Below are 22,504 nucleotides of genomic sequence, written 5' to 3'. Positions count from 1 at the left end.
GACCCAACAGGTGTCCAAGAAGGGAGAAAGGGCAGGGGTCCACTAGATGTTCAGGGGACTGAGAGCTTGGTGCGCACTCTGGTGTGTCCAGAAGTTTGGGGACATCTGGGGTAATGTGTCCAGAAACATGGGGGTATCAGGACGTGGTGTGTCCTGATACACCAGGGCTTCAGAGTGTACATGTGTGTATGTGATATGAGAAAGCATGAGCATTCTAAGTGTTTCAAAGTCTTTCATTGTTTTTTACTCTTATAAGAAGCATTTACTAATAATACATTAAACAATCATGTATACATTCTGAAAAACTATTTACTCATAACCAATTAAGATATTAATTTTTAATATGTAAACTTTCCCGTACAACACTTGACTCCAGTTTACTAATCATGTCAGTGTCCACATGTGTTCTGGGCTATGATGAGTCTTCTTGTATGTGTTGCTATGGTGAGTCTTCTTAGATGTGTTGCTATGGTGAGTGTCTCTGTAAATTCTCATAATCTCGTGCTGTAGCTCCTGAAGCTCCTCTCAGCAGGGCTTTATGAAGGTGACGGTTTGAAGCATTAACACCCTGAACAGAGCCAGCATAGAAAAATACACACACACATTAGCATATTAGACACACATTAGGATATTACACACACACACACACACACACACACACACACACACACACACACACACAAACTGGAAACTTACTCTCAGGGTGTTATAATCAGAGGTCCTGGTTGCAGGATTCAAGGATGCGTATGTACCTGTAGCAGGCTGAATAATAAATAAATAAACGTAGTCAATAAACTAAGCGCTCATACACACACACACACGCACACACACACACACAAACACACACACAGAAATTATAGTTACAGTGAGAGTGTTGTAATCTGAAGACATGTTTGAAGGGTTGAGGTCTGTGTACGTGTCATCTGTAGAGTTTGGAGGGATCTGAGAGAAGAGGAGGACACAGTTTCATTCACTTCATTTGAATACTGAAAGATCAACAGGAGCAGATTGATGATCAGAGAGTGAGATCTTCTCTCAGTACCTGAATATCTGTGTGTGTGTCTGCTCTTCTCTTCCTCCTGATCACACACCATATCCACAGAACTCCTGTGATGAGAATTACACCCAGACAGACTGCCACGCCCACTGTGATGTGCTTTAACGCTATTCCCCCCTCTGGACCTGTAGAAATGAACCAGGACACACATAATCAACAGAAAATTGATAAAAACTAGAATTCTCAAAATAGTTAATTAATTAGACATTGCTCTGAATAACGTAACAATCGTGACTCAGAAGGCAGATAAGGATCCATATGCAGATTAAGTATATAACATATTTTAATAAATGCAAAAACACAGCAAACAGAGGTCCCAAAGGGACAACCCCGAAACAAAGGGGCAAGGCAAGTGAGTAAAAAATCCAGGCAGGGAGTCAACAACCAGAAGAGACTAGGGGGGTATTCCACAAAGCGGGTTAAGCAAAAAAAACGGGTAAGTTAACTCAGAATACACGGAAACTCGAGGTTTTCCGTTCCAGAAACCGAGCTTAGAGAAAACCTGAGTCAGTTACTATAGCAACTTGTGCTCTGAAGCTAACCTGCTTGCTGGCAGGTTAACTTGGACCTAAACATGAATTACAAACACGTCATCATGACGTGTCCTTTCCTCGAGGATCATGTGGATATTAAAGCTCAGTTTATTCGCCGAGCTCTTCGTCGGGAACGCCTTATAAATTCTCGAATTGACATAGGCCTACTATCATTTTCAGATTCTTTTTTAATGAACGCTATATGAACGTTTTTCAGCACAATCCATTACTTACATCAATAACATTATTAAGCGTCACATTTCAAAAATTACACATCGCGGATCAGCCCTCAATTCTCTGCAGATTTTTATACATCGCTCTTCGTTTTTTTGCTGGTGGATTTTTTTTTTATAGTGTAGGAGATGCGGAACCTGTCAGCAAAGCTACTGTATGTCGGTCTGTCCAAAAAGTATGTCTGGCATTAAAATGACTAGTGCCCAGTTTTGTGGTGTTTCCTGGGCATAAGCCAGTTATGGACATCAAAGAGGAATTCCACAGCATTGTTGGTTTGTCTTTAATTCACACGGACAATAAAGAAATTAAGCAAAGGAGAAGCAATATATAACGAACTTCATTCCATTTACATTTTAAGGATTTCCTAGAGTGATTGGCTGCATTGATGGAACCTACATACATGGGTGTGGTAGTGGGGGGAAAGTGGACCTGGCTACCCAGTGCCCGAGTAGGGAGAGGGGCCCATTTTGCCCCTCAGTTTTAAAAATATTTTTTTATATTGACAACATATTTTCAAGGGATTACTGACATTTTCATGAAGTTTTATATCATGCAGAACAACAGAGAACTGTGTTACCTCCTAAAGCACATGAATACTGGAGAACATCCCCACTGTCTGCTGACTCCAGGTAGAGTTTGTTGTGTTTGGTGGGGTTGTAGGTTACATGCTGTCCGTTCTTGTACCAGATGTAGGTGGGGTTGTAGGGCAGAGTGCAGGTGGTGCTGCAGCTCAGTGTTACTGTCTGTCCCTCTGATACTGGGGTGGAACTCTGTATAATAAATAGATCTGTATAATAATAATAATAATAATAAACATTTATTGTTATTACTATTTTTGTTATTACAAATTATTAATGGTTAAATGTAACTCAAAAAGACAATAACTAAACTGTTGTTGTGCAGTTACCTGTAACATTTAGAATTACTCCAGGTTTACCAGTGAATTTCGATCCTCTAGTATTAGTGCTGAATCTAAAGCGATATTCTCCAGAATCACTCTTCCTCAGATCTCTGATTCTCAGAGTGCAATTTTTCGCTTTATCTCCAACAAACTCCACTCGACCAGCAAACTGTTCTTCCAGACTCAGGTCCTGTGGATCCTCTTTAGGACGAACATAATACCAGAATGTGTGATTAACTTTCTCATCACTGGGATGTGAGTAAGTGCAGGGAAACTCCACTGATGATCCCTTCACAACACACACTCTTCTGTCTGTGTAGCTCACATTCCAGCATGGCTCAACAGAAACACCTGCAACAGTAAGAAGTTGTTAAATGAAGTGTGGGGAAACCCAGGGAGAGAGTGAGGAGACTGCAGTACTTATAGATGGCTACTTGTAGAGCAATCATAAGGCAGCCCTTTCTCTCTCTGACCTGACAGTTCAGACATCAGCCTCAATACTATACAGTTGTACTAATTCAGCCCTCTTGGGGTGCAGTCTACTTAATCAGGAGACAGAGAGGTGAGGACTCCAGTCAATATCTGATCTGAATATAGTGAGACTCAGCATTTGCACTGATAATGGTGAGTGGAGTCTTTTCAGCAGCACTGACACTCAGTCATTCCTCAGAATTCCATCATTTCTTATATAAAAATGGCATAAATGTTGTAGACAGTCCATTTGAAAGTTTTAAGAGCTCTATAAACACCATAATGAACCAGTCTGAGGAGAAATTTATACTCACACACTGGAGGGGAGAGTATTTCCTTAATGCTAATGAAAGAGCAGGAGTAACTGCCTTCATCACTACTGGATAAATGAAGGGCATTGCCTTCATATGAATATTGTCCATTCTTGTACCAGAAGTAATGTTGCACGTTTTTAAAGGTCAGAGTGCAGGAAGTGATGCAGTTGACAGCATTTTGTCCTTGCAGTCTGGATTCAGGGGTCACTCTCACCTGCAGGTCTAAATAGAGTTTAACTTTCACTATTTTAACCACAGACGAGATGAGCTGAATATAAATGGACAGGAGCTGCAGATTAGAGGCTTTAGTACCTGAAACTGTTAGGTTGACTGTTGCTGAGCTGTGATATTTCTCTCCTGTTCCTGTAAAGAGCATGAGGTGATATTCTCCTGAGTCTCTCTCTCTCAGGTCTGTTATTGTAAGAGTTGAGCTGGATCTCGTGGTCTCAGTGTAGTTCACACGCCCTGCGTAGTCTGAGTCTAACACTAAATCCTCTGGATGGTCCTCATTCCTCCATTTATCTTTCCGTTTGGGGCTGAACCAGAAGACTGTTGTGGTCTCTATGTTTGAGTAAGAACATTTCAGCTTCACCGTTGCCTCCCGCAGAGCACAGATGGTCTGAGGATGGCACGTCACCCTGACAGTGTCACTCAGAGAAACTAAAACCCCAGAAACAGAAATACATTTACAAAATATAAAACTGAAATAGAATTGTTGGAGCAAGAAACCCACTCAGTCGATCCCTTCATGTTGTCTAAAATAAACTGTTTTGCAGAAGCGCTTGTTTGGTGATGTGTAAAATGGTGTTGTGTTAGCTTAATGTGGTTGTACATTCTAGCTTAACCCTGTCTACCACTGTGTAACCCTGTTATGCATGTGTTTGGTCTCCTATAGAGATGAGGGTGGTCAAACCAAAATGGCCACTTTGGCCCTGTTCTGTCACCGGCTGCCTGGTCTTTACAATGTTTAACCATCATTAGTAACTGTCAATCAACGTCACAAATCACTGTCACTTAATCTTGTTCTCTCAGCATTGTACTGTCTCCTGTAACGATTGTGAATCAGGAGACAGACACAATTGCTGGAGAGAGGCTGATTTATTGACGGAACTAGCTCGCAGTTTAACTGCGCCAACGCGAATGGTGCGAGACCGGCGAGGCATAACGACTCACATTACTTTAACACACAACGATGATATAATGAATACAACAACTCGTAGCGTTTGCACTGAAGTAACAACTCGTAGCGTTTGCACTGAAGTAACAACTCGTAGCGTTTGCACTGAAGTAACAACTCGTAACGTTTTGCACTGAAGTAACAACTCGTAGCGTTAACATACAGCAATCATACGCAGAATGGAAGCCGTGAAGGCTATTTTACATAACATGTCAATACAATGAAAATTAAACAAACATCACACACACACTCTGAATATTCAAAAACCCAGACACAAAATATCGACAAAACATTAACAACACGAGCAACCAATCCCAGAGAACACTCGACTAAGAAGCACCAAATGTGGAAAAGAATCAACAAACGAGAACTACAACTACAATCGACGATGACACACACTAAACTAAAAAGACACAAATCACGCTAACCAAGGAACAACTAACTGTTCCGACACATACACCGAGGAGATCAGGGGTGCCCACAGTTTTCAGCTTGCGAGCTACTTAGAAAGATCTAACGGGGTGGCGGCGAACGTAATTTGTTGAGGGGGGGGGGGGGGGGTGGCGAACGTAATTTGTTGAGTGGATTGCAGATTGGCTACCGTGAATGTCAATCAAAATACAACCGTCAGTGCAGATGTGCTACTACTATTTTATGTGACGCGATCTACGCACATTCCTTCGCGATCGACCGACACTTCCTTCGCGATCAACAGGTGTTCTGAAAATCTGTGCTACCCCTCGAGCTGTCCTACCTTGGGCTACTGCGCATGCGCATGCTAAGATTACGTCACTGTCAGCGTAGCCCAGAATTTTGTGCTACCAGCTGTTTTTTGTCCTGGAATAACGGTGAGTTTTGCCCATTTATCGTATTTAATCATATTGCAATGTAAATCTTTTTGCATTTTATTGTGTTTTTTCGACAATTGTTAAATATTTTTGTGATTATCCTAGGAAAGACCTCGTAAATATTACTATTTGCTCGAGTGTTTCCAACAAGTGGAGGTTTCAAATGTCTGTTTTAGCCTCGCCGTACTCGATTTTATCCATCTGTTCATTCTAGTGTCCTACACTAACTGGTTTTAGTTGATTCACCTCAAAACGAGCACTTCTTAACGCTTAACATTCGTTCAGTTTGGCTATTTTATATTTCTGAAACAATTTTCTTAAATACAAGTAAATAACCATGTAACGTTCATGACGTTTGCGCTGTCATTTCTCCATGTTAGAAGGTGATGCTGACGACAAGAACATAACAGAAATGGTACAACTACCGATGCAGTACAGAAATTTTAACAGACCAACGCTGAGAGACCAAAACTGCAGTGTTATTTTTGTAGTATTTTTAATGTTCACAGTTTTATTCTAGAATAATTTGCAATAACTGTATCATAATGTATAATTAAAATTTGTTTTGCTCCAGTGCATTGTTTCAATAATGACTTGTGATTTTATTAATGGTAGAAGCACGTTCGGATAAGGTAATATAGCCTATAAAATGATCATACCTACCTACAGTATTAATGCTGTACACACGTTCTGATAAGGTAATGTAGCCTATAAAATGATCGTACCTACTGTTTTAATGCTGGATGCACGTTCTGATAAGGTAATGTGGCCTATAAAATGATCGTACCTACAGTATTAATGCTGTACACACGTTCTGATAAGGTAAATATAGCCTATGATCGTACCTACAGTATTAATGCTGTACACACGTTCTGATAAGGTAAATATAGCCTATAATATGATCGTACCTACAGTATTAATGCTGTACGCACGTTCTGATAAGGTAAATATAGCCTATAATATGATCGTACCTACAGTAATAATGCTGTACACACGTTCTGATAAGGTAATATAGCCTATAAAATGATCGTACCTACAGTATTAATGCTAGAAGCACGTTCGGATAAAGTAATATAGCCTATAATATGATCATACCTACAATATTAATGGCAGAAGCACGTTCAAATAAGGTAATATAGCCTATTAAATGATCGTACGTACAGTATTAATGCTAGAAGCACGTTCGGATAAGGTAATATAGCCTATAATATGATCGTACCTACCTACAGTATTAATGCTGGATGCACGTTCTGATAAGATAATGTAGCCTATAAAATGATCGTACCTACAGTATTAATGGTAGAAGCATGTTTGGATAAGGTAATGTAGCCTATAAAATGATCGTACCTACAGTATTAATGGTAGAAGCATGTTTGGATAAGGTAATGTAGCCTATTAAATGATCGTACATACAGTATCAATGGTAGAAGCACGTTCGGATAAGGTAATATAGCCTATAATATGATCGTACCTACAGTATTAATGGTACAAGCACGTTCATATAAGGTAATATAGCCTATTAAATGATCGTACATACAGTATCAATGCTAGAAGCACGTTCGGATAAGGTAATATAGCCTATAATATGATCGTACGTACAGCTACTGCTGTGGTACTACATTTTGACATGGTAGCAAGAATCGATAGATATGTCTATAATTTTGCGCTACGGGTGTGCGCCATGTGCGCTGAGAGTGACGTAATCTTAGCATGCGCATGCGCAGTAGCCCAAGGTAGGACAGCTCGAGGGGTAGCACAGATTTTCAGAACACCTGTTGATCGCGATCGACGTAATGAGCACCCCTGCTGTAGATGCTCAGTTAACATGACTAGGAAAACAGACACTTAATCAGACGCGGAGAACTCCGACCTAACAGGGTTACGTGGCGTGAAACAGGAGCCTGATGGTTACACAAACAACGACCTCCAACGAAGGAATGAGAACACAGGGAATAAAACCCCAACTCATTACACAAACAAACCCGAAACAGCTGATGAGACTAACACTGGGCAGGGGAAACAAAACAGGGCGTAACCACGGATGATTAAACAAACAGCACGATCTAGGAGGAGGGCCGAGTCAGACATTACATCTCCCAGTTCCACCAATATCGAACTGATTTTAGAATTCTTCTGTTATACATAAATGATCTTGACCAACAATATCTGAGTGAAGTCTTTGAATATTATAATCCATCTCACCTGCTATGCTCTCAAATGTAGGATTTCTCTTAGTTCCTAAAATCATCAAGACCACAGCCATAGTTAGAGCCTCCTGCTAAAAAGTCTTCCAGCTTCATTCTGAGATGCAGACACACGTCCATCGTTAAATTTATCTTTAAGACTCACCTATCCAATCAATCCTTCAGTTAATAATCTACTACATATGAAGGTGTTGGCCTGGGGCCCACAGTCATAGAGTCTTCTGGTAATCTGAGATGTTGAGGCGATCATCCACACATGTCGTGCATTCACTTTAGTTTGGGGAAATGATTTGGGAAGAATGCTACAGCTCAGTAAGCCCTCATAATTGTGTCGACCTACAGGCCCTCCCTTGAGTTATGCTGCTACAAATATGCCTGCCAGAGTCACATGCTAATCATTGGCACATGCATAACAGTTCATTGGATGTTTATCTCTTGAAATGTAACCTGCATGTATTTGTAACATTGGCGAGCTACGAGGCAGACACAAGACAGCAGGATTTAATAACTGGGGTGTTGACATGGAGGGCACGAGAACGGCGGTACATAACTAATACAACCAAAGATACAGCAAAACAAGAAACCAATAACCAGACAGGATAACTCAGATAACAAAAGACAAAGAATATGACAAATACAAGAACTAGGATCAAGGAACAAAGACAGGCATAGAGACAAGACACCAGGGATTACTAACACAATCACTAACCACAGGAAATCTAACACAAGGAGTATAACACATTGACTTACAAAGAGGGACAGGAACACACCAGTGGGGAACCGTCAGGGCCCTCTATGCCCTCTCAGAGGGCCTAAAATATTCTTAAAACAAATATATAATACAATTGATCCAATTTTATTTTATTTACTTTCAGTTTGACAATCGACATCTAAACAATTACAAAAATATAAGCAAATAAATTATTCACCCGTGTCTATTCAATCTGTGTTGGAAGGTGAAGGGTTAAGTTAAGTGGAAGCCTGTGAGCCTGTGTCTCCCCCTATCAGGACTGTGATGCCCACTGTTCATTTACAGAGGGCCAGGCAGTTATAATTCAGCACAATACCAGTTTCAAATGACAGTAAAATTGACCAATCATATCTTCCGTCTTAGTGGGCGGGCTTAACTGTATGATAATTTCCGTCCGCTGTGGCGACGCTAGCTAGCGTTAGGAACTAGACAAGGTTAAACAGAAGACATGGACAGGACTGACAGCAGGAGTGTATCCATATATGACAGTATTATTGTATGTTGCCTAAATGTATCTACAGAGACAATGACAATATGGGCCACAAAGCACCTAGAAAATGCTCCAGTTTTCCAGAAACTGCTCATCCACCCAGGTCCTGCTGAAGTAGCTGAGATCCATAGATGTATTTACTTTGTGTGTGTGTTCATCTGTCTCACCTGTGTCTCGTATCATCAATGTCATGCCATACACTAGGGGCTCATTTATTTTAAAGTATATATATATGTCTGTCGATGTCGTTAATGTTGCTCGTCTTTGTTGGGTGTTAGGTCTTGCTTAGTTTATGTGTTACATGTGTGAAGCACTAACTGTGCAGCTTCTTGGCTAAATAAAAGCCAGTAAAACATGGTTGTCTAGGTGTCCTGCCTCCCTCGCCAGCATTACTGGATGGACTGTTACTACCTGGGCCACCCAATGAAAGATGGGTTCTCTTTTCAGTCTTGGTCTTCCCAAGGTATTTTCCTAATCATTTACATTTATGGAATTTGGCAGACGCCCTTATCCAGAGTGACTTACATTTTTATCTAATTTTTTTTTTATACAAGTGAGCAGTTGAGGGTTAAGGTGCCTTGCTCAGGGCCGCCTCAGGTCTGGGTATCGAACCCACGACCCTCCGGTCACAAGACCAGGTCGCTAACCACCAGCCCATGACTGCCCCTCACTACCTAATCCCAACCTAGGTGTGTCCAGGTTGCTCAGTAAAGGCAAAGAATCACTGTGTAAACCACATATAACTGAGTGAAGGTAGCGAGATCCTACCTGGAACAAACAGCAAGATGATCAGGGACACAATTCCATAATTAAAGCCCATGGTTCTGTTTGGTCTAAATGAAAGAGTGGAACAATTTTGATGTATAATTTATATTCAGTGAAACTTCAGAACTATACATGCATTTTAAAGATGTTTAAATATGTTTATCAAATTTTAAGCTATTACTTACTATTTGTTAAAAAGTTGCACTGCAAAGTTACTTTGACGAGGGGGGTGTGGGGTTATTTGTGGATTTTTTTTACCCCTCTGGTAAAAGGTGTGTGGACAAAGGTTTAATGTGTAAAACTTAAAAAATAAAAAAAAAATTATAAAAACTAGAAGCGATCACGCCAAGTCTCAGGAAAAATGGAAGGTTTAATATAAAAAGTGCGGAAACCAAAACCGTGAGTTTGATCCAAATGAAGGATATAATGACCAGCGGTCAACTGGTACAAAGACAATACATATATAAACAAACAAACGACCCTCGGGTGAGACAGATCGCAGGCTCCGCCCACCTGAGGGACGAACACAACACAACACAACAACAACAACAATACAACTGCCGCTGTAGACGGAGGTGACCAGTAGGGGGCCCGCCGTACCGTGACCAGAGGTGGGTAGAGTATTCAACAATTTTACTCAAGTAAAAGTACTGTTACTTAAACCAAATGTTACTCAAGTAAAAGTAAAAGTATGCATCCAAAAATTTACTTGAGTAAAAGTTAAAAAGTACTTTGATTAAAAGCTACTCAAGTAGTGAGTAAATGCATGAGTACTGTTTCGTGTCAATAAATCACATCATGGGAAATTGAATTACTGGAAACAATGACTTTTAATGATAAAATAATTTATTCTAAATAAATAAAATATATAAAAATTATTTAATATAAATAATATTTATTTTCCTAATTATTAGGCCTGTGTAACTTTAATGTGTTCCACAAAGGCACTATGAGACTATCAGCTAATATGTGTAGCTACAACTTGACGCCAACTGAATAAATTTGTAGCAAACTTAATCATCGTATATTGCTGGTGTGTACACTCAGAGTGTGAACTGGTTTTTAGTATTGCACTGCGTTACATTTAATAATTACATCATACAAACGTTATGCCTCAGAGATATAGCATTACACATAATTATACATACGGCAAACTTATCGCATTGTGTTTCCTCAAATTTGATGTTGAGTTCTTGTAGGCTGAAATGTCCACATGTTTGGCAGACACAACTGACAGCGCATTATATAACTGTCCTCAGTGCTTAATTGTAAATCAAACGATGCCAGAACGCAAACAGCGGCATAAGACAAGGGGTCACTGAGGCCAACAATGTCACAGGATCGCACACAAAATGCAACAGTTAGGCACACAAATGTCAAACAAGCCAATTTGTTTATATAAATTACTTTTAAATGATTTGTATTTTATAAGTGTTTTAAGTGCAGAATCGTTTCTTACCTTATTAGTTGTTTAGTATATAGCTTGGGACTCAACCACACTCGCACCTGCCCCAATAACATCTCCACTGCTGCTGCCTTCATTTGCTTCAAGTCTCGGTTGTTTAGTAGTACAATCAGATGCTTTTTTTTGTAAAAAAGGAAAGCAAGTTTGACTGTCTTTTCAACATATTGATCACTGTTATTTTGACAAATTGGCGCCTTTGTCTGATATCTACGTAATAAAATATTTCCCATCAACCATTTCTATTATTTTGTAAAATGTAATAAATAATTATATTTTTTATTAATGACCCACATAAACTGTAAAACTGATTTGCAATTTATTTGTGTTGTTTTGTTATATTTTTGTGTATAATAATAAAAATTCCCATGACTTTGGACTAGGGCCGTGTGAGGGGTGGGCGGATGCTTTATGGGGGAGACGCGGAAATGCCTCGATAAAAGGGAGAGCTCTTAAGTGATTTAGGAAACCTGAATGTGAATCTTGTGTTTAAAAAATGTTTTTTATAGAATTATTTGTTCAATTAATTGGTTCAACGCAGACAAATTTTCCTCAGAACTTATAATTAGTAGGCTTGAAAGTTACCGGATCGCATCCTTCAAAATGAAAGAGTTCCCGGATCCTGTTCCGGCAGGATCCGGCTCAAATGAAGCCCTGACTGTCCTTTTTACACATTTGTAATGTAAACATTGGTTGTATGTGAGGTCAGGGATTTTCTGTCACTTTCTTGCTGTCGGTGGAGAAAGTTTGCGTATGTGATCACGTGACTGACCGGCTTCATTTGATTGGTCACACATACTCCGATGACGAGACGTTGATCAGTCTTCTCACTGAAAAGACGAATTATTTACTAAACGAAAGTAACAATAGCGTGCGGTGCAAATCCGATTGTAACGGAGTAAAAGTCGCGTTTTTCTCAGCACATATTTACTCAAGTAAAAGTGGAATTTTTTGGACATTTTTGTAAATGTAAAATGTAAAGAGTAAATGTAACGGAGTAAATGTAACGCGTTCCTACCCACCTCTGACCGTGACACAAGCATGCTGTGACATGCAAGGAAAGTACAAAAATAAAGGAAGCGATCACTTCAGTCTCAGGGATTAAGAGTATATTAATATGTAAAAAGGAAAAACCTGTGACAAATCCAAAAAAAGGAAACAATAACCAGGAGTCAACTGGTACATAGACAATATAAGCAGACAAATGATCCTCAGGTCATGAACTCCTTAATCGGCAATGCGGGCCTAAAGCATGATCAAAAGGGCCACATCCGGCCCTCTGACTATCTGATGAGTTAGAACTCAGTAGTACATGTGTGACTATGATGCCTATTACACTGTAAAAAGTGATGATATAAAATGCCACTGCTTTTATTTTGAATTTGTATATTTATTATGAATTTAGCTGTTTTTGTTTTTAAACTTGCGTCTATCTGGTCAGTTCGCTCATGCTGTCAGGGCTGGCTCCAGGGCTGCTCCGTCTGCTGCTACGGGGGGTGGCGGGCTCTCATTAGCGCAGTGATCAGCAGTGATGAGCTGTAGCTGTCTGTTCCCCTATTTAGGGAGGGAAGTTGCAGGTCATCACTGCTGAGTTGTTTGTAGCCCTTTGCTATGAGCGTTTAGCCAGTCTCTCTCTCTTTGTTGAAAACCTCATCTCATGTGGGTGCTTAACTCATGTCACGGAAGTATGATGTAATCATGTAGCAAAATAGTATCAGAACTTTGGTCTGTGAAAGGGAAGGCAGCTCTCTCTTGCAGACATTCTTGCGCATGTGTAATGGAGATCTCTGGATCGATCCATCTTTCTATTTTTCTATCTGTCTTTTTAATTTACTTTGATACCATACCCAACTGCTTTAAAAACCTCTGAGGCAGGGGTTGGGGCAGTGTTGTCCCAGCGGTCGGGACACCCCTTAAGTTACACTCATGTGCATACTATTCACATCGTGTCACTCCCGATGAGTGCATTTATGCCCTCTTGGGCCTGGCATCCTACTATCACAGCTTCATGAAAGGCTTTCCACACATAGCCTCCCCACTGCACAGGCTGAATGCAAATGAGGTCGGTTTCAATGGGATGATGCCGCAGAGAATGCATTCACAACCATCCGCGAACGTTTCTGCAACACACCCACATTAGCTTTTCCTCAGCTGGGAAGTTTATAGTGGACACTGATGCAAGCCACTCTGGCATCGGAGCTGTGCTCTCGCAAGTACAGAACGGAGAGCAAAGGCCGAATGCATTTCTTTAGTAAGCCTGAGCATAATTATTGTCTGGCAAGTAGAGAGCTGCTGGCTATCGTGGCTGCACTGCAACACATTCACTCCTACCTGTACAGGGTTCCATTTCAACTCTGCACAGATCACACATCCCTAACAAGGCTCATGAACCGCAGGGCCAAGTAGCAAGGTGGATCACCATACTACAGGAATTTCAGCTCACTATCCAGTACCACCCTGGGAGACTCAGCCATGCTGATGCCCTCTCCTGGTGGACTTGCGAGGTGGAGAAGTGCAGGTACTGTGTGTGCTTAGATGAGTTCTGTGTAGCAGCCACCACTGTATCTGCCCCTGTCGACCTGAGGCCAGTTGGACCCGATGAGCTGCGGAAAAAGCTGAGCAGTGACAGAGAGTCATCATGGGCACTGCAGTAGCTGACAGCAAGCAACATGCTGGCCTGGACTGACAACATGCCACACGGGCCTACCGCTAAGGCACTCAGAGCTAACTGGGACAGCTTGTGGGTCCGGGATGGCTTGCTGTACTGGGTGTGGGAGCAAGCAGTCCCTAGAAGGTAAATCTGATGGTGCCGTGCAGCCTGAGAGAGAGAGAGTGCTGTGTGCCGTGCACGGAGCTGTTGGGACAGGGCACTTTGGGGTAACCAAGATGCTGCACAAGCTGTGGCAGCGGTTTTACTGGCCTGGAGGCCGAGCTGTTCGTCCACTGCAAAGACCACTGCACTGCCAAGAAGGGGCCGCAGCTGCACTCACGGGCCTCATTGCAGACGCCCTGCTCTGGTGCACCCATTGAGAGGGTTTTTGTGGATGTCTTGGGCCCCCTCCCCGTGACGGAGGCAGGCAACCGCTTCATCCTTGTGGTCATGGACTATTTTACAAAGTGGCCAGAAGCATACACGGTCCCTGACCAGAATGCAACTACCATCACTGGGTGTCTGGTAGATGAGTTATTCTGTCACTTTGGGCTCTCAGAGGAAACTTTGAGTTCGTGGTCATGGTTGAGGTGTCAGACGTATTCACATTCATTACTCAGGTAGAAGTATAGATACTAGGGTTTAAATATACTTCTGTATAGGTGGAAGGATCACCTCAAGTTTTTTACTCTTTTTTAAGCTTTTTAAAACAGACTGGTTTGTCATAAATTTTCCATTTATCTAGTCTGTCCAATCACACATTAACTCTCCCCTGGTTCAGAAGAAAAAGTTATTAAAAGAAATGTATGAGTGGGTGTTCCTGTGTGTGGGCAGGAACAGCACACACACTGAGACCCCACCGCAAGATGCAGGGAGGAGGCACTGTGAGGGCAGCACAGGTTTGGAACTTTTCGTGTCAGCAATAAAACAGAAAAATCATAGCTGGTTCTGATAAAATTGTTGTTCATGAAAAAAGCATTTACTCGATGCAATGCTTAGCTTCACATTACTTCAAGGTACCAACAAATCTTCTGGTATACAAGCCAATACGTTAGTATGACTGTCAGTTATTGTTAATCATTGAAATGTAGCATTGAAAATAGAAATAAACTGAAATCAGCTTTAACACAGTGCCACACTCAATGATAAATCCACTCTAACTGACCTCAGTTCAGCTGTAATGCAGCTCCTCACTCACCTCTACAGCCCTCTTTTGGTGTGTCAAGACCAAAACGACTATTTTAAATCATTCACATCTGCATGAAAGATCTATCGTGGCATTTTGATGTAGCCTACAGAGCAGTGGTGACTGAAGACAAAAACATTTCATACGCCAGAGTTTGTCCAACATTATATTTAACAAGTCTTAACGAGTGTTCAAGTCTTTACTTTCAGGTTTTGAATTCTTTGAAAAACTCAATGTGATTTTTGCCTTTTACATTTAAATAAATCAGACTGGACAAGAAAACAAAGTTACTTACATTCTGCTGTGGATGGTCTTTGTGTTTAACTTCCTCAGTGGACACATCAGGCAGTGTGTGTGGGTGGTTTGTAATATGTCATAGATAATGACACAGTTCTTATTTCCTTCCCTTTTCTGTGTAAATTAAATTACTACAAGAACCAAATTTGTGTCACATTTGAAAGGAGTGAAAAAAATTTGCATGCAAAATGATGATCAACAACACAAGATACACACACAATGTTTTTGAACTACGTGAGTGTGGGGATGTGCCTTGGGGTAGGCGCGACTCCACGGTTTACACTCTGAGAGACCAGGGTTCTCCCCGAAAAGATCAGGCCGGACTCCGAAGTAAACTTCACCCAGATTTTAATCAGTGCAACAGACGTGAACATAGTCCCTCGGATCGGATAAAACAATAGTAAAACCTCGTGCAATAAATGGCTCTGGCGACATGTCGGGGCACACTCGCTACCCCTCCAGGAAGGTCGTTCCCCGATAGATCTTCTGTTCGGCCTTTTAAACGAGTAGCCCCACCCCCAACCTTGTTAGACTGAACCAACATCTTGGAGCGGGACCACACGTGCCGCCTGTTGGAACATCTATACAATACACATGAACATGATCATACACCATTGTTTGTTAATCACATCCTGCATGGTTATGATTTCCTGTCTTTCCCTTGTCCTCCTCCTACAGGATCAGTAGGGCCCGTCTCCCCCCCTCTACTGCCGACCGTGGGCTCTACCGGCCAGCACCAGGGAAGCCCTGGAAGACGGTCCTCCCCCCCTGAGAACATAGGACATCCGGTGAGCTATTAATCTGCATACCCATACATATACATACACACAGTCCAGGTGATAGGTCAAGTCTCTGACCCCATCACAGTGAGTCAAGACTCCCCAGGACACATCATAACAGAGCTCCCTCTAAGGCCGCCATACTCAAATAGGCTATGTATTTCTGGCCCGCAAGCTGTTTTGAAAAGTGTTTTTTTTAGGAATCTTTTTTTTCAATCGCGCTATCCGCTCTTATTTTGAAATCGCGCACCGCGATCTCAAGATGATGCATGGGATTGCCTTTACAACACACAGGTAGCAGACGCCCAAATGCGTTCGCCTCCCCCCCCCTCGACAGTTTACGTTCGCCAAACCCCCCCCCCGGAACCGGCCCCTTCAGTGATTGAAAAAATAAAATGTGGCCCGTCATCATTTCTATTTGAGTACCCCTGCTCTAAGAGCACAGCTTCCCAGGGGAAGATCGATAGTTCTCAGGGTCAGTAGGTCTGGGAAGATCATACATACATGCAACTAAAAGTGCTTTACAGAATAAATAAGAAAAAATTATAAAACAAGGGGTTACGTGCATGGATTGCGCGTTGTGTTTTTCTGTCCGACATCCATAGGTGGACTCGTTGCTGCAGCAAATCGCCATCTAGATGTGGACAATTGACATCGCCGTGTTCCACCAATCTGGTCAGAGTTGTATAGTAACGAAGTAGAACTACTTCACTACTGTCCTTAAGTACTATAATGCTGTATCTGTACTTTACTGGAGTATAATTTTTTTCTTCTACTTCCATTTTTACTTCTACATATTTTCCATCAGTTTAATACTTTTACGTATAAAATGTTTACTTTTACATTTTTTACGTGCTGTAGGCTATAGTTACTCGTTACAATTATAAACATGTTAGCTGGTGCTGTCATTGGGTCAAGCGATCAGGCTGTCTTATGAGAAAACTGCGCATGCTCCGGTCGAGTCGTTTACTCTGCTGCTGCCTTCATTCAACACTTGAGCTTCGTAATCTAGGTTCACTTGACACGTCGTGACTGCTGCAAGGGTCCGCGCGGCAAAAATGATGCAATCGCGGTGGCTCCACCCATGTGCATTGGCCACGCGCGCAGTCACATCGCGAGGTTGTGCACCTCTCGATTTTTGTGCGCGCGAAGTTACAAGGTGGAATTGCACTTTGAAGGTCCATTTTCAGTATTTTTCAGCACCTTCAGCTTAATTTACATATTTATACAAATACACATATAGGCCAATTTCACTGTGCATATGCTTAAATTTAATAAATGTATTATTCAAGTTCACTTGAATGTCTTACCCATGCATTTCAATCATATCAGCAACCAGGATGTTCACCATTTGTTTCTGTTTTGCATCTGTTAATCTTAGTCTTGTACTCCATGAAGATTTCTTCACCCTTTAGATTGGCTTTGAGGACTGCTTCAACCGTCTTCAAAAACATTCAATGCCATATTAGGTCTTCTAATTAATGTAACCCTCCTCAGGGTATGTACACGTCGCTCTAGGTTCGTAGGAGCTAAGAAGTGAAGCAATAACTCGCACACACACACAATTATGATTAACGGTATGATTTACTGTCACAAGCAGTAAGACAAAACATCATACAAAATTAAATCTAGGGCCCAATAACTAAGAAAATAAAGTGTCCTTTGATGTTGATTGTTCAATCCGGTAGGTATTTGAATTTGGGGTAATGAGAATGTCTAGTCAAGGAAAAGTCAGGTAAATAGTCAAAGTCAAGGGAGTTAAATGGGGTGCACTTTGCTCGCGTTGATTGGTAGATCCACGGTGGTGTCAGTGGAAAACCAACACAGTCCTACCACAGATGGATGGAGTTTCCTGTATGCAGGTGAGGAGATTTGCATTCAAACTGGGAGGCTCGCCATCAAACAATCAAGGGACAGCCAGATCAGGAATGATGGCTGAATCTTCAATTGTCTCCAATATCCAGGGGAAAGAAAAAGACCTGACCAAGAATTAGCGTTGTTCGTCGTAATTAGCTCACTCAGCACTCGGTTAAACTCGTCTTCATCAGACCATGCGCGGGAGAAAAGAGAAAGCGGCTCCGTGCCGGCCTGCTATATTGAGCGAATATTTTATATCCTTATCCTCCTCAGACAGAAATCCGCACGGTAGCAGCATGTCTCGATGCAGGGTGCGTAAGGTTCCATCTTTGCCTTCAGCACATACTGTGTACACAGGCATGTCTCCTGCTTTCTTCCGAACAGTGTATATGGTAGATTCCCATCGGTCAGCAAGCTTATGTTTCCCTCGACAGCGGAAATTTCGCACGAGCACCCGGTCACCGATGTCAAGAGCTGATTCTCTTACTCGCATATCAAACCTTCGCTTGTTCTTATCTGCAACCTTCTTGGCATTAGCCATTGCTAGTTGATAGCTTTCTTTAAGATAAGTCTTAAGATTCCTCACATACTGCGAGTGAGTGGTCGCCGACCCTTCGGTCATCGGAAGGTCAAAAGCTATGTCAACAGGCAACCTAGGCTGCCGCCCAAACATCAGCTCATAGGGCGAATACCCTGTAACCTCATTTCTTGTGCAATTGTATGCGTGAGTGAGGGGTCAGACATAATCTCGCCACCTAGACTTCTCATTGTCTTTTAAGGTGCCTAACATGCTTAGTAGTGTACGGTTATACCGTTCTACAGGATTGCCTCGGGGATGATAGGGACTGGTTCGCACCTTTTTTGTGCCAACCAAGGTGCAAAGTTCCTTGATAACCTGTGACTCAAAGTCACGACCTTGGTCACTGTGAAGGCGCTCGGGGAATCCGTAATGGATAAGAAACTGCTCCCAGAGAGTTTTAGCTACTGTTAGGGCTTTTTGGTCTCGGGTTGGAATGGCCACCGCATACTTAGTAAAATGGTCAGTAATGACCAAAATGTCCTTAGTATGGTGGCTGTCTGGTTCTATGGACAAAAAGTCCATACAGACAAGTTCCATGGGACGAGTCGTCTGTATGTTGACCATGGGTGCGGCCCTCTCAGGGTGACTTTTTCGTTTTACACACCTTGGGCAACTTTTTATTTTTGATTCGACATCAAAGGCCATTTTAGGCCAGTAGAAGCGAGATCTGGTTAAGTCAAGAGTTCTTTCACATCCTAAGTGACCCATTTCATCATGTAAGCTGTGTAATACTGTCGTCCTTAAGGTTTGGGGCAGGACAAGCTGGTAGAGAACTTTGTTGTCACAATGCCTTTTCCTGAACAACAGACTGCCTTTCATTACAAAGCGATTCATCTCTTTGAGCATGAGGAGGAGCTCTGGTGTTTTTGCATCAGGGGAAACAGGTTCTCCTGACTCATACAATTTTAGAACAACTCCAATTGCAGGATCTGCTCGCTGCATCCTGCCTATCTCTTCTTTGCTATACTTAGGAATTGTAGAAAGACCCTTGAAACTGTCACTGTCATCTACAAACTCTGGGGGAATGGCATCAGGATATACTGCAAACGACTCAACATAACATGGGGGCAAATCTGATTCTTTTCGGAAGTTTACAGTGTGATATTGGCAGGCAGCTTGGACAACATCCACAGGTGCTAAATGGTGAGAGGTGAACTCATGAATTCGTTGACTCTCCTCTTGAGATGCGCCATCAACTGTAAGTTCGCCATGAGGTCTTCTCGACAAACCATCAGCATCCTGGTTCTGTTTCCCTGCACGATACTTGATGTCAAAAGTGAAGGTAGACAAGGCTGCTAACCAACGATAACTAGTAGCATCTAGTTTGGCTTTGGTGAGAATGTAACGAAGGGGATTGTTGTCAGTCACAACCGTGAAAGTATTACCGTACAGGTAATCATGGAATTTCTCCGTTACAGCCCATTTAAGGGCTAAAAATTCCAGCTTATGTGCTGGGTAGCGGGATTCGCACTGAGAGAGACCCCTACTGGCATACGCAATGACACGTTTCCCCCCGTCTTGTTCCTGGTACAATGCTGCACCTAGACCGGTTGTGCTGGCATCTGTATGAAGCACATAAGGTAGATTGGAGTCCGCAAACCCTAAAATAGGAGGCGATGTCAACTTTCCAATAATCTCGTGGAAAGCGGACTCACATTCCTGTGTCCACCTATCTCCGAATGGTTCCTTCGGGTTATGGTACTTGACGGCTTGGTTGGTCACCTTTGCCCCTTTGCGAACAGGGGGATAGCCGGCTGTGAGGCTTGTTAGGGGCTTCACTATCTTTGAGTACCCTTCCTCAAACCTCCTATAGTACCCGGAGAACCCAAGAAAAGATCTGAGATCTTTTAAGGTCTGAGGCCTTGGCCAGGTCTTAAGGGCTTCTGTCTTCTGAGGATCAGTCTCAACTCCATTTCGCGAGACAACATGTCCCAGATAGCGGACTGATGTTTGAAAGAAACGGCACTTTTCAGGTGACAGTTTGAGACCGTTCTCCCGTAACCTGCTCAGAACATTAGTAAGACGGGTTTCGTGTTCCTCTAGAGTCTTTGAAAAGACAATTATATCATCTAGAAATACAAGTACTTCACGTAAATTGATGTCTCCCATGCATTTTTCCATTAAGCGCTGAAAGGTGCTAGGCGCATTTGTGATGTCCTGCGGCATGCGATTCCACTCCCAAAATCCAAGGGGACACACAAACGCCGTTTTTGCTTTGTCGCACTCAGCCATCTCAATTTGGTAATATCCACTTTTTAAGTCCATAACTGAAAACCACTGTGACCCGCTGAGAGCGGAGAATGACTCCTCGAGGTTAGGTAATGCATATGCATCTTTTATTGTCTGTGTGTTTAATTTCCGATAGTCCACACACAATCGGATATCACCACTTTTCTTTTTGACAACAACAATCGGGGAGGCAAATGGGGACTGGAATTCCTGAATGATGCCGGCCTCAAGAAGAGATTGCAAATGACGCCTAACCGCATCATAGTCATGTGGATGAATCGGGCGTGGACGGTGTTTAAATGGGGTCTCATCCTTCAGTTTAATACAGTGTTTCACTTTTGTCGCATGCCCATAGTCCATATCATGATGTTCATGCAAGTTTTCCATTCTTTAGGAAGAGAATCTCCTAAGTCAAATTTTAGGTTTGATTTCATAATACATGGCTGCCGGTCCGGTTGCATAGTAGATAATTGAAGCCCACTGGTGGTATTTTGAGTTGGAGTCATCTCTTCAGCAGCACAGAGTTCAGCCACAATACACCTAACTGGTAAGTGAATGTCATGATCAGCTTCATTTCTAACCACAACTGGTACTTTGTAATGAGGGCCTTTTGAAAGTGTTATGACACAGCTGTCAATGAAAATTCCACCAGGCAAAGACGACACACTGGGTTGTTCGATAAGAACCCATTCCTCGCCGGTTATGCCATCAATGTTAGCAAACCCCTCAAGTACAACTTTCTGACCTGCAGGGATCACATTTGGTTCAGCATCTCTTAGGTTCACAAAGCCAAGGTGGCCATCTGAGTTTCGGGTGTGTCTGAGTTGCAAAGTCCTTAGGACTTGCTGATAGCCACAGTAGGGGTTGGTCTGACTAGAACAGTCATCACCGAATTGTTCATAAAGTGGGTCTAGAGTGTTGGTTCCAATTAGTAATGGAGTAATACTATTAGATCGGACATCTGGTACTATCAGGGCGAGTGTCTCAATTTCAGGTTCAGTGAAGATGAACTCTCTAGGGAATTGAATAGTTACCTGCACATATCCAATGTAGGGAACTACATGGCCATTTGCCCCTTCGATCTCAAGCAGATTAGTAACAGGGTGAATGGTATGATCTGAAAGGTAACACTTATAAAATGACTGGGATATGGTAGTTACCTGGGACCCTGTATCAAGTAGTGAGTATCAAGTAGTGAGTTACACTCAAGCCCATTAACTTTAACATTAAGAATATTCAAAATTTTTTAAAGGTACACAATGTACAAAACTTAAAACTAGATGATGTTAAAATCAAACGTCTTGCTTGTTCAAATTCTGTTGCCAAGGGGGCAGTCCCCCTGCTTATATACAATTCTAAACACAATTCAGCAGTTCTAGCAAGTAGGTTATCTTAAGCACAGCATGTTCCAAAACTACTTTGTTTCACAAACGTGTATCTCCTAATATGGACTTCTCTAGGTTTTAGCAGAAGAAACTGATGTATCACTTGAATGCAGAGAAAGCTGAATGACCCAAGTATCATAGACTAGTGACAACCAGTTAACAAAGTGTTCTTACCCTTCGCACTCTCCCTGACCTGGGTCACAGTATAGCACACATATGCATAATATGAACTAAACATGTTTACACTGAATCACACTACTTCATTATTGTAGTCCTTCTGCTTAATCAGAATGACATCATAAAGATCATAATGATCTCTTATAATCTAAATGAC

The 22,504-nt window shown here is 42.0% G+C and overlaps 1 protein-coding gene across 1 annotated transcript; it reads right to left on the bottom strand.

Annotated features, from left to right (window-relative positions):
- Positions 1-252: 252 nt before the first annotated feature.
- LOC143524432 (uncharacterized) lies at positions 253-15,160 on the bottom strand. Its single transcript, XM_077018277.1, has 11 exons — positions 15,056-15,160; positions 11,205-11,326; positions 9,749-9,813; positions 3,823-4,170; positions 3,511-3,732; positions 2,732-3,076; positions 2,402-2,611; positions 1,043-1,182; positions 865-942; positions 697-762; positions 253-568 (listed from the first exon to the last, which is right to left on the bottom strand). The coding sequence occupies exons 2-11, from the start codon at positions 11,285-11,287 to the stop codon at positions 467-469; spliced, it is 1,659 nt and encodes a 552-aa protein (XP_076874392.1). The 5' UTR covers positions 11,288-11,326; positions 15,056-15,160; the 3' UTR covers positions 253-466.
- Between the last annotated feature and the right edge of the window lie 7,344 nt (positions 15,161-22,504).

The sequence above is a fragment of the Brachyhypopomus gauderio genome, chromosome 1 (genome assembly GCF_052324685.1).
Source record: "Brachyhypopomus gauderio isolate BG-103 chromosome 1, BGAUD_0.2, whole genome shotgun sequence".
Classification (NCBI taxonomy): Eukaryota; Metazoa; Chordata; class Actinopteri; order Gymnotiformes; family Hypopomidae; genus Brachyhypopomus; species Brachyhypopomus gauderio.
This window is presented reverse-complemented; position numbering and strand designations above follow the sequence as displayed.